The following is a 19,026-nucleotide window of genomic DNA, read 5'->3' as shown; positions in this document are numbered from 1 at the left end:
ATCAATACTACATTATCAAGCCTAATCCTAAGAAAATCGATGTGTTTATTTAACTTGATTTCTTTGCTGTCTGTCGATGTACGGTTAGGCTATGAGGAAACTGGATGCACGGAACGCACTGACACTGATAGGCCTGACGAGATGGAAGGAAGGGGGAAGGGGTGTAATATGGGATAAAGAATGGTGTATTTTCACAATACACTTAGCCTATAGACAAATAATTAAGAGTAAAAATTGGGATATGTTAATATCATTGTCCCCGGGATCCAGCCTTCCTCTCGACTCCTTTGTGCACTGCCTTGAAAGTCACGCATGATAGGCTATGCGTAAAATGTGTGATTGTCACGATTGGTTAAATGATTTTTAATATTGATTATATTGTGTATTCACAAGGAGTTGACACGGAAATTCAGCAGCTCAATTGTAAATGCCCAGTGAAACGTTTGACAAGATTTTTTTTTTCTGGTGAAACTAGTGTTCGAAATGTTCCATCGTCAAACTCCCAAGTCTCCCCTGCTCCTTCTCTGTCCCTGTCTCAGTGATTTGAAGATGTTATCTGATTGTAGGCCTATGTATCGAAATTATCGTTCTTCCCTCCTCCCTCAGCCATTCCTCCAACAAACCCATCCACCCTCTCTCACTGTCTACCTCAATCCCTCTCTGTTATACCTGTGACGTAGGTGGGGATACGACATATCCTTATATTGCTAAACACTATTAACAGTGTATTATGTACTGGCGAACTGTCATACAAGTTATGGTCAGGCAATGCAGAATTTTACATTAGTGGTAGGATGGGGATAGGAAGGGGAAGAACAAATATTTACTACTTAAGTCAGTCGCCTCTCAGCTGTCTTTACGAGGTTCGAACATTAGCTTTGCGTTAATGGATACCAGTGCCATCACCAAAACAGATTCATCATAACGGGACAGCTTTGGCCCACGAAAGGGGGGGGGGGGGGCGAGGAGCTTGCGCGTGACCCACATATGCGGCACTATCTTTCCTCTAAGAAGATCATCTTAATGTCAATGTAACTCACTTAAAGAAATACAGCATACACTCAGTTTTCTGATGTGACAGTGAGTTGGACGGGGACTTAATTACTCTCGTGTGGTAACATCCACCCGCGCCCTACCCCCATCACAGAATGAACCCCACTACATAGTGGTACTGGTTATGAGGGGATCCCATGAGTTTGTGGATTACGATAAAGAAACCAAAAACTCAAAACTTCCACCACAAGTACTCGTAGCATGTCGTAAAATTCACCACTGACGACTTTCATAAATAGGTGGCGCTATTACTGAAAATGACGGCTGAAAGTGGCTCAGTTTAGTTGTTTGGTTTTCGTGCCCACGGAATAGCTTGGGTGAAGTTTCTTAAGGACTACCAATAAGTTACTACGGCCAAGGTGAGATTAACACCTTCAAATTAAAGAAAAATTTGCCAATGTTTGAAACTTTGTTAACTAAGGCCTCTGTAAGTATCAACCTGACATTGTCACAACGACTTTTTTCCCCATAAATATTGGTTTTATTTAAATGAATACTATCAGTCGAAGATCGGATGCCATAATTGTTTGGTTCTCATGATTATCATTTAATTTAGTGGGTTAGAAACAGTGACCACCTCCTGACATCAATTTATGAAATAGCTCATGCTTCTATCTGACCAACTAGTTTTGAGTCATGCAAAATAATTTCCACTTCTAGTTCTCATGAGAGGCAGGTGTACAGTGAAGGGTTGTAGGTGGTACTGGAATGGAGGTGGGGGGGGGGGGTCGGGTGTTTAATTGTCCATCACTAACAGTTTGAAGAACTAACAAATGTTTTTTTAATTTTAATTTTAAAAAATATGAACGAAGCCCCCCTCCCCCATTCACTAAATTTGTGTACACTGAAGGGTGGTAGGTGGTACTGGAGTGGAGGTGGGGGGGGGTCAGTGTTTACTTGTCCATCCCTAAGTTTGAAGAACCACCAGATGTTTTTTTTTTTTATTTAAAAAAATATAAACAAAGCCCCCCCCCCCCTTCCCATTTACTAAATTTGTGTTTCTTAACATCATATCAAACCAATAATACCTTTAGGATTTTTATGGCATTAGTAAAACACAAAGCATCACATACCAACAATGTATTAAATTTAGCACATTTAATTCATTTTATTTTACAATGGCAGGTAAACAAACTATTGGCACCTTTAAATATTAATTGCATTACTTATATCTTCATGTACATAAATCTTACAAGTTACTTTGGTATAGATTAAAAATAAAAATCAACACTGTACAATTATCATTTATACAGTTCTATATAAATACTAAAAGAACTTCATAAAATGTGAAATCCCAAAGAATAACTTTCATTTAATACACCATCTAATCAATTAAATGTTGTAACATTCTGGTATTTGCATATTTCCCCTTGGTAACCTCAATTTTCACCATTATAACCATGGCAATACTCCAGCAGAAGATATTGTAGCCTGTGAGGAGGAAGGAGGTGGAGGAGGAGGGAGGAGGCGGAGGAGGAGGAAGGAGGCGGAGGGGTAGAATGAGGAGGAGAAGGTATCCATCTCCACTTTGAGAAATTTTATAATTAAGGGTATTTAGTACAAAGTACTTTAATGTTGTCACTTTTTTCCACTTTTTCGCAAATAATAGCAATTTCTCTTTTCTTTCCAAATTTTGGGGGACCCTCCTATTTTCTTTGTGACCCTACAAGGGTCGCGACCCCCACTTTATATACCAGGGACGTAACATATTAACACTTCTGGTCAGAACTGATTTTGGTAAATCTTTTGGTCCAAATCAGCAAGTACTGTCTAATGCCATAAATCCATAATAAAAGAAAGTGACTTGACACCACCAAGAACCTCCTCTACTGGGAGATTAAAATAAGAGGTGATAATTACTCTTCATGTATAACACAGCACATGATATAACTGGTAAGTTACAAAGAGGGAATGGAGTGAAACAGGGCAAGCATTCTCCAACGAAATTTCCACCCTATCCAGCTTCCTGTGAGATAAATGAGTTTGATAACTGCATAGCATAGAGTTGTACCATACATCCTAAAAAAATGGACATATAATTGATAAAACAAAGTCCTTTACACATGAAATAAATCCTTCTTAACATTAGGGTGAAGAGGTTATTCTACATAGTGTTACTAAAATACTATCAAATACTGTTACAGGATTCCCAGAGCAGTTTAGTTGCCCTAATTAAACCCACGTTAACCCACTTCCTGTCCACCCACTAATGTAACTAGAGCCCTATTCAAACCCATGATCCCTCTCTCTAATATCTTCTTGCTTCAGGTACATCCATCAGTGAGGTTACTAGCAATGACAAGATCATCTTCTGCCATCCTGATTCCTATATGCAAAGTAGGTATGTTACATAAACTACAAAAGTGTAGCATGTTTTGACATCTGTTTTGCAACAAGCTAACAAAAATATAACTCTCCAGTTAACTGCCCTGGCAGGAGACATTTGCTATACATCACATCAGAGAAAGGGGTGAGGCTGCAGAAAAAGGGGTGAGGTGGGAGAGGTCTGGTGATGTTCGAGGAGGCAAGCATTTTGGAGACGGAGGGGAAAAGGAGCGCATAAAGGGGGCAAAGGGTATGGTCCACATCTCAGTTACGACTAAATGGAAGTTTCCTAACTAAAAAACTTGTGTTACCTCTGTTTCCAGAAGACCAGAACATACCAGTCAGTAACAGGAATGAAACTTGCAAGTTTCTTATAAAGTTCTCAAAAAGTCAAATTTTGTTGTTGAAAATCATGGGAGTGACAAGATATAATGCAGAATTGCTCATTAAATATTAAATAAAATGTTATAAGTCTCTTTTTGAAAAGAACTCATGGCATAGGTAGTTGAAGAGGTGACCAAACCCTCTATTTACTGATAATCTGGTAACATCCATTAACAAACACGTTGATTTTTAACTTTCAGTCAACACATCACTCGACCAAATGAAATGGTTCAATGCTGGAGAAGTATTTTGAGTGCAAATTAAGATGGTGGGATATTTTGCTCAAATCACAGAGATAATCTCCACCAGAAGCCACACAATGGCTGGCTAGGAAAATAAAACATGTAGGAAAATTCTCGCAATGGAAATTTGAAGAAATACGATCTTCAAATCTCATGAATTTCTACCGAACTTTGCCCTTGGTCATAACTGACAGACTGCGAAACTTGGAGGTAGTGAAAGTAGAGGGCGTCTTCCATTTCTTGCGCGACTTTTATCGTGTAATCAAAACTATCTTGCATCCCGCTGTTGATTTCATCGTCAACCGTAGGTGTTGCACCAGCTTTGATCCTGGGAACTCGAGAACGTACCCCCTGATCTTCAGAAATGCGGCGTAACAATTCTGGAGTACTATTGCTGCCATCGGGGCATGAAGTTTCGAAATCCATTGAAAATTCAAAGTTTAAGTTGTGTCGAACGTTCGTCGCAGCAGGCCCGCTGGCTATGTCCAATGCTTCTACGTTGTTCTTTCGTCTGTTTTCGATGGCGTCCAGTCTAGTGACTCGGAACCAATGTTTTGCGAAATCACTTACGTAGTCTTCCGTCATGTCCAGATGGCAAGAAAATCTGCGGTGTAGAACGAACGAAAAAGATTAGATCAAGAGGTGGAGATGCGATGATGAGGTTTCCGTTCAATAAAAGAGAGATCTTGATCAAGGTAGGCTAAGTAGCTCTAATCAACTCATTTATGGACTAGATCAGCAAAATCTGAATAAATGAAGTGAAAATCAATCAATATTTTGATCAGGATTGTATTTACTCAGTTACTTTATATTTAAATATCAAGATGACTTTCTCTTGAGAAACCTTTGAATCTTTTCCCTGATACTGTTGGGTTGTATCAAATGAACTTCTCCAACCGAAGACATGGTTATAAAGGGATCACCACCAACTAAGGCAGGGGTTCCCTAACTGGGGTGCATGAACCCCCAGGGGTGCGTGAGTCCATCCCAAGGGGTTAGTGAGACGTTTCTGAATGTGAAAACTAGAGTACTTTTTGTTGAACTAAATATGATATGTCATATAACTTGGTAATGTACAAAAGTCGTACCTCTCGACAAACTCTTTTTGCGTTCCATACGCATATGTTGCCATAGAAGTACCGTACCGTGCATGTGATAAATAACTGAATTATGAAACAGATGTTTTTTTTCATTACAACAGTACACTATGAACTTGATCTTTTATGAAGCACTGTTATGGGTAATAAAGGGGGGATAAAGTTAGGGAAACCCTCAACAAAGGGCTGGATAGCTCAGTTGGTACAGTGTAGGGCTCACTGGATTGAAATGCACTTCTAGCAGGGCGGGGGGGGGGGTCAGAACTAGAATCTGTTTTGTTTGGTTTATTCCTTTACTTTTCTCTTATTTACTTTGTTTCATTACCTGGCTTTAAATGCTTTGTTGTCCTCCATTTGACTAAAGATGTGTTCTACTGCTTTGATCAATCCCGAGATGAACCATTGGAAGTTTGTAGGTAGATAAGGCAGCCATTTCACAAACCTGAAAGTGATTTGCAAAATAAAGAAAATAATGAAAATTTGATGTGACAGGAAAATAAAAGATTCTCGGGAAGCAACTTTGCGACTTATCGCTTCTTTCCTCGAGGGGTCATTTTAGCATATTGAGGCCACACTATATAGCCCCATAAATACACGTTACTCGTGTACCAGTATCTATACGTACCTCCCAGTAAGGGAATACACTCATTTACAAGTATCTATACATACCTCCTTGTAAGGGAATACCCTCGTGTACCAGTAGCTACACGTACCTCCTAGTAAGGGCATACGCTTGTGTACAAGTATCTACACCTACCTTCTTGTAAGGGAATACGCTCATTACAAGTATCTATACATACCTCCTTGTAAGGGAATATGCTCGTGTAAGAGTATCTACACAAACCTCCTTGTAAGTGAATACACTCATGTATCAGTATCTACACGTACCTCCTTGTAAGGGAATACGCTCATTTACAAGGACCTACATGTACCGCTGTGTAGGGGAATAAGCTCTTGTGCGAGTATCTATACGTACCTTCTTGTAAGGGAATACGCTGTTTCGAAGGGCAATACGTATGGCACGGAAGCGATCTGTAGCACATGACCAATTCTAGAGTTGTATAGGAAGTTGGCCAGTCCAGAATTAACCTTTCGGCAAGAAGCTTGAAGGGCTGTGTGTCAGATAGGAACAAAAAAACTTGAACTGACTAATGTACAATAGAGTGATAAGAGTTGCTCACAAACAGTCATGATAAATATGAATGTTCTATGATGGAGAGTCATAAACAAACAAAAATCACACTACATATCCATTTGATCATAGTTGGGTTCAGGGACATAGCCAGACTTCTTTCTTTTTTTGTCGTCTAAGAAACAAAACTTGATGACAAATTGTGTGTGAGGGCAAGATGAATCTTTGGGGTGGGGTGGGGGGGGCTATCTCCCCTCACCCAGGCTCTCCCATGAATGAGTTTTCAATGGCTAAAAAGGCAGATATTTTAAGCATCCTGATGCCAGTTTTCTTCAATGACATCTACCCTGTTTTCTTCAATTTCACTTTTGGTACAAAATGTGTCAACTTCTAATGTTGAAAATGGCACGTAGAAAATTAATGCAAGTTTCACCAGGATGCTTAGAGCATGTTCCTCTTTATTAAGTCAGGCATAATTTGTCGCCTATACTACCGTTTAAGCGGCACACAATAACAGTTCATCAACAGAAGCAACTCACCGTCAACAACTTGAGGAGGTAGAGCAGGGTCTAATGCGAGACATTCGCTGCCCTTTTTACAATCTTCACATTCATCAAAGAAGTCTTCGCTTTCCCAGGTTTGCCAGACTTCCTTCATCTGTTCAACCTCTTCCATTCTGACTTCATCCTCCATGAGGTCAATCTCCTCCTCCTCGGATACCTCCGAGTACCCCTCAGGGTCTCTGTCTCCAACCTCCTCCTCCTCCTCCTCCTCCTTCTCAAGGTTAAACGTAGGTCTCTGGACTTCTGATGTCCTCTTCGCCAGAGATTCCCTCCCAGTTTCGGCAAGTACGGGCAGCGACTTGGACCGACCAGTCTTCTTGTGTTTTTCACAGGGAAGTAAATCTGCGATCAATAAACAGATATTTATGTTTATCATACCAGTAGGGAGATCACTCAATTTTACCGATTTAACTACACAAAAAAAAATCCACTTATTTTAGAAGTATGAGTTAAAGAAGATATATGAACAACAGACAGGACACCATACCATAACATGGTTTTTTAATACTATTCTATCTGGCAGGCTTAACTTATAGGGGTAAGAAATGGATCAACATATTATTCATTTATTTTCATTTACTACTTTGTTCTTCCAACTGGAGATATACTACACTTCATTAATATCAAATACATTTCTAAAGCAATGAAAGTTTGAGTTCTAATTACTAAATTTCATTAATATCAAATGTATTTCTAAATCAATCAAAGTTTGAGTTATAATATATATACTAAATTTCATTAATATCAAATACATTACTAAAGCAATAAAGTTTCAGTTATGAAGACTTTCATACAAACACCTTGCATGTTTTTGCATCAAGTTATTAATGCAGGATTATCTCCAAATTATGGACAGCCCCGCTTTGGCTAAATGTTTTTGTCAGAAGAGTTAAAAGAAAGACACAATGAACTAGATTTTGATACCATTGATTCGGGAGCATAAATGGTATACAGTAACTGCGTGTCTCATGTAGTATACATGTGTTAGTTTATTAACTGCATCACTTTGGTTGCACCCACCATAGGCGTAGGAGGCTGGGGGGCTGCAGCCCCCCAACCAAAATTTTTGGTGAAAATTCAGGCAATATGGTGATATTTTTTCGGGCACCTACTGAAAGAAGAAAAATTTGCAGAGTGTATTTCAATTGTTTTTAGTGAAAATTCGGGCAATATGGTGATAATTTTTCGGGCACCTACTGAAAGAAGAATAATTTGCAATCGTTAATTTGCAATGGTTTTTCAATGGTTAAACTGATATTATTATTATTATCGTTATTATCATAATGACTTCCCCAATAATTATAACCAATATGAAAGGGTGATAACACGGAAAATATAACCAAAATTTTCGCACGCTTCGCGCGCATTCAACATCTTAGTTTGCATATCATATAAGCATTCATCGGGTAAAGGCATGTGATGTAATAACTGATGAATGCCTATATGATATGCACATTGAAATGTTTACGCGCGCGGAGCGCGCGAAAAATGTTGGCTATATTTTTCGGGCAAGTCGTTACAGCCCCCCCAAAACAAATTAGGCTCCTACGCCTATGGCACCCACTATGAATGTGAACATACTGTAAGGCAATCACATACTTAGTGCACATCGGTGAGAAGGTGGCTGACAGAGAACCATTGCAACCACAATCGTTACACAATTTAAAGGCATTGAAGACTCATCCCAAACCGTGTGCGGCCATCTGAAAAAGTTAACTTTCTGTTGCTTGCAAGTGACATTTTGTTCGTGTGGCTACAAAATGCAGACAGTAATGAAACGTGATACCTTGTTATCTTTAGCTGGACCTGAGATGTCCATCGCTGTATCATTTGTATACTGTGCTGTGGGTATTGACCGCAGCTGTATGTACTGACTGTACACTAGTGTCTAATTACCCACGGCAGTAAGCTGTGTGTGTATTTTCTGGGATCAATGGTGGTGTTTAACACTTCTGTTACACCTCATTCGAAACTAAGTCAAATTACCGGCATTAGACGTTTCTTTTTGCGCGAGTCTTCACACCCTTTAATCCACTTGAAAATACCTTGAAGCAAACATATTCACTATAGACATCTATATGAGTATGGCCACATAAAATGTATTGAAAGAAGTTTGGAAGTTAAAAGTAAAGTAAAGTTATTTCAAACTTCCTGATAAAAAAATGATATTTTCGTCGACTCACTATTCGTTCTCAGGTAAGCTAGGGCATCGTTGAATCCCTGTTTGCACATCTGAGCGAGGACTTTAGGATCGGGAGGAAAGAGAGCTCTGGAGAGACGGTATAAATTAGACGCTGTCAGCTGGAGGAAGAAAAAAAGAGATGAAAATAGGCTGTAAAGTGAGAAAATATTGGAGATTAGGAAATTAAAACCTTAATGTTGAACCCATGGAAAGTCACTGGATTAACAGCAAAGGTTTTTCAAATGTATCACAACTTTCAAAACAGAAATAGAACTAACGATATGAATCCAATGGACCCTCTCTCCGTCCTTGTAACTTGTGTGTGTGGGTATTTGAAAGTGTTAGTATTATAAGTAGGGGAAATTTTAAACTAAGTATAATGAATGCTAGATTGTTATTTTCGTGTGTTTTCTGAGAGTGTCATCTGATCATGTGTAATTTACATCATACAATTCCACTGAACTCTTTTGCTTGTGCTTGTCTGTATGTGTGTTTTGGAAAGTGCTATCTGCTTCTAATCATATATAATTCCAAAGCACATTTTATTTGCCCTTACCTGTATTTATGTATTTGAAAGTGTTATTTGGAGGTATGTGCTTCTAATCATATATAATCCCAAAGCAAATTTTATCTGCCCTTACCTGTATATGTGTATTTGAAAGTGTTATTTGGAGGAATGTGCTTCTAATCATATATAATTCCAAAGCACATTTTATTTGCCCTTACCTGTATGTGTGTATTTGAAAGTGTTATTTGGAGGTATGTGCTTCGAATCATATATAATCCCAAAGCAAATTTTATCTGCCCTTACCTGTATGTGTGTATTTGAAAGTGTTATTTGGAGGAATGTGCTTCTAATCATATATAATTCCAAAGCACATTTTACATGCCCTTACCCGTATGTGTGTATTTGGAAGTGTTATTTGGAGGAATGTGCTTCTAATCATATATAATTTCATTGCCCTTACCTGTATGTGTGTATTTGAAAGTGTTATTTGCAGGTATCTGCTGATTTCTTCTGATGGAGGGCAGATATCGCTCTCTCCAGAGAAAGGCGAGACAGTGACAGTATCGCCAGAGACCTTCGGAAGATTGTCTGATATTCCGCCATCCACATACCTCTGAAATGATGAAAATTACAAAATGTTTTGAAGTAAGAAAAAATTACAAAACTGTGAAACATTTGCCCATTTCTTATAAGATGTTCTTCAGATGTAGCAGTAGAGTATTTTCACCCAAGCCTTGGTTCAAGCATTATTTTCATGCTATTTAATGGGTGTGAAGACTCGCACACAAAGAAAGGTCTCATGCCAGTAATCTGACCTACTGTAGTTTCGAATGAGGTGTAACAGAAGTGTTAGACACCACCATCTGTAATTAGACACTAGTGTACAGTCAATACATACAGCTACGGTCAATACCCACAACACAGTGTACATAGCAGCGTGGACATCTCAGGTCTAGATAAAATATAACAAGGTATCACGTTTCATTACTGTCTGCATTTTGTAGCGACAAGAAGAAAACGTCATTTGCAAGCAACAGAAAGTTAACTTTTTCAGAGCGCTGCACGCGGTTTGGGGCGAGACTTCAATGCCTTTAAAAAAAAAAATTATGTCATTACATGATTCTAAACTATAGTCTTGTATAGTATTTTCTTACCCACGGCGTAACCCTAAATATAAATAAATCAAATTTGACATGGAACTACCAAAGTCATCTTCATCCAGTCTCTGTCATTGCAAATCTCCTCTGAAAGTGATCTTCAGCTCTTGTAACCAGACAGTCATCATTCATAGATAGCGAGTCATTTATTTAAACTAAACTATTAAAGCTACACATTAAACATGAACTGCAATGTTTCCTCCTCGCTGTGATCAAAATAGATTAAAGAACATGTCTTGGTTCCAAAGTTTCAGCTTGATAAAACCCAAAATGTTTTCAAAAGCATTTTCCTAGATAATATTCTAACATACCTTCAAATTATTTGAGGGAGAATTAATGAGACAACTAAGGGGTCTTCATATATGCTCTGGGGTTTTGCTGAAAATTGAAGATGGGTGACCTTAGCTTGATTTTTGCATATTTTGTGTCATACTGAAGATCTTTACACAAGCAGTTGTCGGTTTGTGGTTATCGCACTACCCATGGTCTAAGCTAACTTTCAAATCTGTCTGACAGAAATGTTGCAATTTGTTGGGTGAATACTATGAGGTGTCAAAAATTAACTTAAAAACAAATATAGCTGGATACAACCATGTTTTCTTTCTTTCTGTTGGTACTTTTATGATAAGGGCAAATTTTGGTTTGAACTCTATCTCTTGTTGTTTGTTCATATCAACTTGTCAAGAACATCTTGAAATTCCTGTTTGTAATTCTTTTATTTTGCAAGGTTGGCGGAGTTCTCGGGTACAGCATGCTGTTGGTCTACAACTAACAATAGGTTTTCAATAAATGATTAGGTAAGTATTACACAATGATCATAAGTAAACATTAATACAGTATATTATCAACAGTCATACTATATTCTAAATATAAACACAAAGGTCACATTGACAGTTTGCAATCAGAAAGGGGTTTTACATTCTTGTATTTGAATATACCAATCATTGTTTTAGTAAGGCCATAGTTCAAGATAACATTAAACACATTGGGCTGGCATGTCTAGTGCAGGTACTTTGTTCCATTTAGTTATTTTTGGCATGGGGTGATCAATTTATGATAAACTTCTAGGTAACTAATGCTAATGAGAGATGCTTTGAATCATGAAAAGGATATTTAAATTAGCATTTAATGTATCAGGGATAAACTTTTACTGACCGTATTAAATTGAGCAAAATGTTATTAAAAAATAGTCAAATTTGACATACAGAAATGTAAAGATGTACAGCAGTCAGTAACTTTGAATAGAGGTTCTTCGTATTCACTACTTTCAGTAGTCAATGAAAAGGACAACTAAACACAACCAGCTACATCATACTGCAGGCCTCAAAATCCAGGCTGTTTACTGGCTAAATGCCAGTGGATTTCATTGTTTGCCAGTAGGAAAAAGGCACAGGAATTGGTCATAAACACACAAAGTAAGGTGGTTGACAAATGTCAGACCAAGATTTTGTTGAGAACCTAACACAAGCCCTGTAGTAAACTGCATATTTTCAGCCAAAATTATTGAGCTGCTTTCAAAAGCCAGTATATGTGACCTGCTGTGTGTTGTTGTAATGCAGTAAAATGCCAGTGGGAGCTTGATTTTTAGTCACAAATAGCCGGTTTCCATTTCTAACCACTTGAATTTTTTAGCATGTTTGCGACTACAATTGTGAAATTCTAAACATGTAAATTGTGAACACAACCGTGCAGTATTGCTAAGACCCTACAAGGCCACAGTAACGTGATACCATAAGATTAATTAACATGAAAGAAGACTTGAAGGATCGTCATATAATCGATAGCAAGTCTAGGCTAATAGCCAGGATTAAAAGAAAAGCAGGAAAAAGCAATCAATTTTGCAGAGGGTTATGCTAGTTCACACTTTGAGAGACTGGACTATTAAACGTACTATGCAGTAAGTATAGTTGGGGCCTGGCTGGTTTCTCCGAGCAAGATCAGGAAATTAACGAACCTACTCCCTCGAGAAGGCCTGTTGCTCTTGCTATTGTTTGGATGACTTTGTGAGGCCTTCAAGGTCAAATTGAATCATATTTTGTGGGACTTATTACCTCTGACTCTAAATTAATTGTCTTCATAATCTCAATCATGACAAAGTATATTCTGGGGAAACTCATGCCTTTGAATAATTCTTTGTTTAAACTAAAACATCATTTCGTCTCATTTCTTCTTCTAAGATAATTACCTGACACTCAAATACAATTAAACTGTTCTAATATTGTTTTATAATTACATACCAATTATTACATGGGAGGTAATACCCTTTTGTACAGTGCAACGAAACCTGGAATATCCAGACCTATTTACTACAGATCCTGTTTTATTCAGATCTGAAGTACATTCATTCATAATTGCAAAACTTCATACTGGGCATCTATGACCACTGCAATCCATTAGTAAGACTCCCGGACTTATCCAATGTGCCTTAGTACAGTATCTACAACACCATTGTGACTGAACGACTATAACCGCATTACTACACATATACTGTATTTCACACTATAACCACGTTACTATGCAATAGGTGTTTCACACAATTACCACATTACTAACACATACTGTGTCTCACATAATAACCACAATACTACACATATTCTATTTTACAGCGACATTATTACCCATACTGTACTGTATAAACTTTTACGCTGTAGCCACAAAACTACCCATATTCTAGTATGTAAAACAAAATTACTTTACAGATAACAGATTATTGTTATATTCAGACAACTTCTGATCTCAACATGTGTGGATAATCAAGGTTTTAAATGTGAAATTAAATTGAAGAATAACTTCATTACTTACAGTTCCTCTGAAGCTTGGAGGTACAATACCAGAATAAAATGGTACAAAAGCACTGCAAAGAAGAGCCTGCAGGAAACAATAGGCAAACATAAAGATCAACAATTTACTGGGTTTTTTTTACCTGCTTAACTCAAGATATATGTTTGTTGACATACAAGGGAACAATCATCATTATTTATAACTAATTCTTTTTTCTTTCAAGAATTTAATTAACATCTGACACACTGGAAATAATTGTCAGTGTCAATTTTTAATACTTTGTAGGCTTGTACTGTAGATCTATAAAGAGACACTGAAAACACAATTTCACTCAGTGTCTGGCTTGTGCATCTCTGACTTTATTCATATTACAGTGCATGTTACAATATAACAGACATACAGCTGTACCCTTGAGTGCACATACATCAACATTCTATACAACAATAGGATCAACAGTGACAATGGAAAGGATTTATAAAGGAATAGGTCTACAGAGAACTTCTTAAGCTAGGCTTATCCTCCTGTCCCCTACATAACTACAACATACAGTAATTAAGCAATTGTTCTTGATGCCAAATTTCATTTATTAAAATAGTCATCCACAGACTCAACCAGGGTTTCCTGTGGTATTAGTTTAGTGACGTGGCTGCCTCTTATTTTTCAACTGCCTCGCAAAAATATTATCAAAATCACTGCCTCACTGTTTCAGAGAAGGAATAAAAAATGCTATGTTTGTAATCCAACTTTGTGACCCATGCCATCATCTGGCATTTGAAAAATTGGCTTTTTAGCATAGCACTTAATATCTAATTTCTTGTTAGACAATGATTCACATTAGGATATTTAACATGCCCCCGACCTTCCCCAACCCCCCCCCCCATGGTTATGCTCACACCCTCCAGTGTCACAAACCAGTTACCGCCTCTCATAGGAGAAATCCCATTGCTCAGTGTTTACAACATCATAACATAGATCATATCAAACCTGATTCTTCATATATCATGAAGTTTAAAACCAAGGAGTGAACAGAGAAATAAAGAACTAATTGTATTTTTACCTGAATCAAGTCATCTTTGGAAGTAAATTTGGACACCACAATATTTTGTCTGTCTGAGACTCTCGTCAAAGACACAAATAGTCTTCCCGAGACAATCTTGTGAGCATCTTCTGGTAAGGTTTCCTTGAGCCCATCAAGAAGTACTTGATTAATGTCAAAACGAGGGCTAAGTGGACCTAATGTCCTAGACCTGGCACTGGTTGCTGTATTCAGTACATCTTCTGTGATTTTACCTGTAAAAACCACATGAAAGAAATTGTACTAAAGTGTTATGATATTATACAAGGTAGCCATTACAAATGAATTTTTAAGTTGTTTTCTGAAAGGAATAAATGTGTTCCACTTATTTCTGTGTGGCAATCCCCAACTATAAGTATAACCAGGTAGTGTGTCTAGACAGACTTTTAGTACTAGTACAACAACATGAGTATGAAGTTTAACAGGAAACAATTTTCATCATGGAATTCTAAAAAACTTCGTTTTCATCAAAACATACTGTTTTGACTACCGACATAATTTGTAACAACTCTAAATTATTACATTGTCAATTACAATTTCTTTACTTCATAATGTGATAGCAGTAGCTTGCTAGCCGAGAGTTTTAACCATTGGCTAATGAATTTAGGCCATGGCTAGCCTATCTTAAGTTAGGCTAGGCTATGTTAAGGCCGGCTAGGCCAAATACTAATGTTAGTAACAGTTAGGCCTCAGTCATCTATTTCAACATTAAGGTTAATCTTATGCCATTTCAGTCTAGAAGTACTAATATAAACAATAGGAAGAAACAGAATCCAAATTAAGATTAACAAAAATGTCTGGAAGTTACCCAAATCTGAGCCACAGAGCATACAACATGCCGCTAATGCACCAGCAGACGCTCCTCCGGCTTTTTGAATGAGATTTGGTGCATGGACAGCAAAACAACTGCCAACTCCGACGTGATAAATACCCAGAAATCCACAGCCAGCAAATGTTATATTCATAATTCCTTCAAAATACAGAGTCAAATAACGATCTTTCGTGTTCCCGAGAGGGTGAAGAAGTTCCTCTACCTAGCTGTGGATGAGCATTCTTTTTTACAACTCGATATCGGTACAGAAACATCAGCAATAACATACCAGCAGAATCTTTGCTTCCTTTACCTCTGACATAGGCCTATATAGTACATATGTACATGTACGTACATACCGCTTGTAATTATCACTATAGTATAAACATCAGGTGACATTACGTAGCGGTGGGCTTGGTCAGAGGGCCAAGGCTCAGACTACGGGGTTCATTTTCATTTTAAGTACGGGTCTTATTTATTTCTCTTACCACCCAAAACTACTTTCTATACTAATAACATATTAATTATACTTTATAAAATTAGTTAATAATACGACTTGCACGCTTATTATGCTACCTTAAATGATACCGTGCATTACTTTATAGATAAACTGAAATCCCTGGTACATCGTTCATTTGTATTATATTTCACAGTATGGTGGCAAATATTGGTGAGGTTCAAAACTGGGAATTAATTTTATCTACCAACTTTATAGGAAAGTTGAGCAGATGTATACATCTGTGAAGATCTACACATATGAACTATCACATCGTATTTCTTTTCATCATTAACATTATTGTGTGAAAGTTTGGCCTTTTGGTCACTTCACTATCCGAGGAATTGCTAACATTTGAGCAGTTTTCATGTTGAAAGGGTAAGGCTGAAAGAAGGAGATGAATGATTTCTCAATCAAAAATTGCATTAAATGTTTTAGAGATAATAATTAACAAGCAACCGACCGTTTCATGGCTAAGGGGGCATCATATAATAATATTCGCATGGTCAGAGCAGAGAGCTGCTAGTAGCCTCTCCCCGGTTAGAGCGATTGGAAACACATGTGTTACGTCATTCGTAACATGTGTAGGAAAACGTGACCCTGTTGACAAAGCATGGAAGGATGAACTCTAGTCCGACGGGTCAGAGATCGCTAGACAAGGAGTTGTTATTTACGAAGGAGTAATAAACCACTCCATGTCTGGAGCAACTGAAGGTCAACTTGTTTAAAATTCATCAGAATTGCCTGAAAAGGTGGTTGATAATTACGATTATATGCTTATTATGCTTTGGCCCTCTATGCAGGGAACTTCAGCCTGATGAAGGGATTGATTTGCTAGAGTTGGCTGCCCTAACGAAACACTGTTAATATTTGTAACAACGATTTGGTCAATAATTTGAAGTACTGCAACAGGACTTGAGGCTAAAGATTTCTTATTTTATAGGATCCTTGATGGAGATCGTTTGTTTGTTAGTTTCCTTTCTTCATACTTAACAATAATAAACCCTGAGGACCGTATCAAGTTGTAGAAGATACCGCGATGTCTTGGTATGCTGGTTTTATATAGTTATGTCTTTGATTTTATCCCCTTGGAAAATGCTTTCAAGCCGCCGGGCAATTAAAGCGATTAAAATTCATCCATTTCTCACTCAGTTAATGTGTTAAAAATAAAAATGGGTGTCATATTTTGATAATACCTAATCATATCTTGAGTAATGCCGGCATCATAATATAAATGTCGACAGAACCGCTTTATGAAGAATGTAAACGAGAACAGTCGGTATAGTAATTGAAGGTATGCTGTATTGGCCCCTAAATATGCTAGATATCCAAATATGGTCACCTATGGTCGAAATTTCTAAACTGTATTTATTCAATCTTTTAGGAAATGTTCCTCACTGGTGACAATCAGTCATCTTGTGTGTTCCTTAACAATGTCTGAGAACAATTTGGAGAGTAAAGACCTCCATTAAAGTCCTTTTTGGAAACTTCTAGCAATTAAAGCATGCTATAATTTGGGGCCTATACTGACTATAACGATAAGGTAAGTAGTCGCGCAGCGTGTTCAATGGCGCATTACTTTAGGAAATAAATTGGGCTACTGACGTTTATCAGTTTTATTTACTCATACATGGCATTTTCTCAACTGACGGCATCATCGAGCTGTAAGATGGATATTTGAGGCCCATTCTCGCCGTGAGACACTGCAGTGTATGTGGTATACGGTAAGACAGTGTCTCTCTCGTCACTTTAATACACTTTCAGCCTACACTGTTTACCCAATGACTCTGTTTGCTAGTTACGTAATAATGGCAGTGGTTGTCTACAGGATTGTTTTAATACCTACGGTATACATGCTATGTTACTGTGATCTCAACCATGTACAATGATAATACCATATGTCATTATACACTGCTTGAATGCTGACAACTTCATATGAGCGACTTCGAGTCACCCTATGCGAGTTGATAGATACTGACCACCTACTGTGGACGATATATATTTAAATATACACAAGATATTCAACAGAAACACAGTGAAAGTCAGTAACAACTGCATGCCCAACATCGCCAGCATCATCAAAGGACAACAACAGCATATCAACCACCCACACAACGATCGACAAGGAAGCTTGCAACTGCCGACAAAAGGCCACAAGCCCCCTAAATGGAAACTGCCAGGCATCAAACATCATCTGAAAGGCCGAAGTCAAAGACACCGACTCATGCAAGAATTACATAGGTCTATCAGAACCCCATTTCAAGCTCAGATATGGCAACCACAAGCAGTCGTTCAACCACCAAAACGCCACGGAGCTCCCGAAGCATATCTAGCAGCTGTAGCAGAACAACAAGCCATTCACCATTATTGGTCGATTACCAGCAAGGCACAAGCCTACAACAACGAGTCGAAGCGATGTAAGCACAGAAAAACTCACCATCATCAACGCAGACAAACAAGCCCAATCAGTTTATTCTGATACTTCGATTAAAGCAGGTATCTTTTGAGTAGCAATCATTGTTTGAGTAGCAATCATTGTTTGAGTAGCAATCAATGTTTGAGTAGCAAACATTGAGTAGCAATGTAGATGATCCCCGGCAAAATGTGGAGAACGCCACCTTCCTGAAGGTAGCGGACATTATAGTAGCGGACAATAAGAGCAGACAATAAGGAAAAAAGCGAAGAGCGCCATCTATAATCTAGCGGATAATAAGTAACGGTGAAGGTGCGGTGGCACTCAATAATTGTTCGTAAATCAAATTTAAGGTACAGTTCCGTACCACTAATGACATGTTTAAAATTATTTATCTTTAGTTATAGAGATATTTAGATGGTGCGACAAACATCCCGAAAAAGAGCGATATCTCTTCTGTCAGCCTATCCATGTTTGATATCGGTTACATAACTTCTATCTTCGCCAAAAGTTCGATTGAAAAAATAATAATATTTGTGATTGCGTTAATTTCCACTCTGCGTGTATACAAACTGCCGTAACGTACCAACGAAATGTTTTAAATTAATTATCTTTAGTTATAGAAAAAGTTAGATTGTGCGACACATATCACGGAATAGATTAATGTGTCCTCTATCTCTCTATTTATGTTTGATATCGGTGACATAACTTCTATCTCCCCCAAAATTTCGATTGAACAAAATAAGAATATTTGTGATTGCGTTAAATTCCACTACATCGTGTACAGACTCCCGTTACCTTGTAACG

The 19,026-nt window shown here is 37.8% G+C and overlaps 1 protein-coding gene across 1 annotated transcript; it reads right to left on the bottom strand.

Moving 5' to 3' along the window:
• Window positions 1-2,136: 2,136 nt before the first annotated feature.
• On the bottom strand, window positions 2,137-15,651 carry LOC139969790 (1-acylglycerol-3-phosphate O-acyltransferase Pnpla3-like). The gene is made up of 9 exons (XM_071975064.1): window positions 15,308-15,651; window positions 14,482-14,714; window positions 13,446-13,511; window positions 9,947-10,099; window positions 8,980-9,097; window positions 6,773-7,138; window positions 6,078-6,213; window positions 5,427-5,543; window positions 2,137-4,608 (listed from the first exon to the last, which is right to left on the bottom strand). Exons 1-9 carry the CDS (start codon window positions 15,462-15,464, stop codon window positions 4,149-4,151), a joined length of 1,806 nt encoding a protein of 601 aa, XP_071831165.1. The 5' UTR covers window positions 15,465-15,651; the 3' UTR covers window positions 2,137-4,148.
• Window positions 15,652-19,026: the final 3,375 nt, after the last annotated feature.

The sequence above is a fragment of the Apostichopus japonicus genome, chromosome 7 (assembly GCF_037975245.1).
Source record: "Apostichopus japonicus isolate 1M-3 chromosome 7, ASM3797524v1, whole genome shotgun sequence".
Taxonomy (NCBI): domain Eukaryota; kingdom Metazoa; phylum Echinodermata; class Holothuroidea; order Aspidochirotida; family Stichopodidae; genus Apostichopus; species Apostichopus japonicus.
The sequence above is the reverse complement of the archived record's forward strand: the minus strand, read 5'-3'. Positions and strand labels throughout refer to the sequence as shown.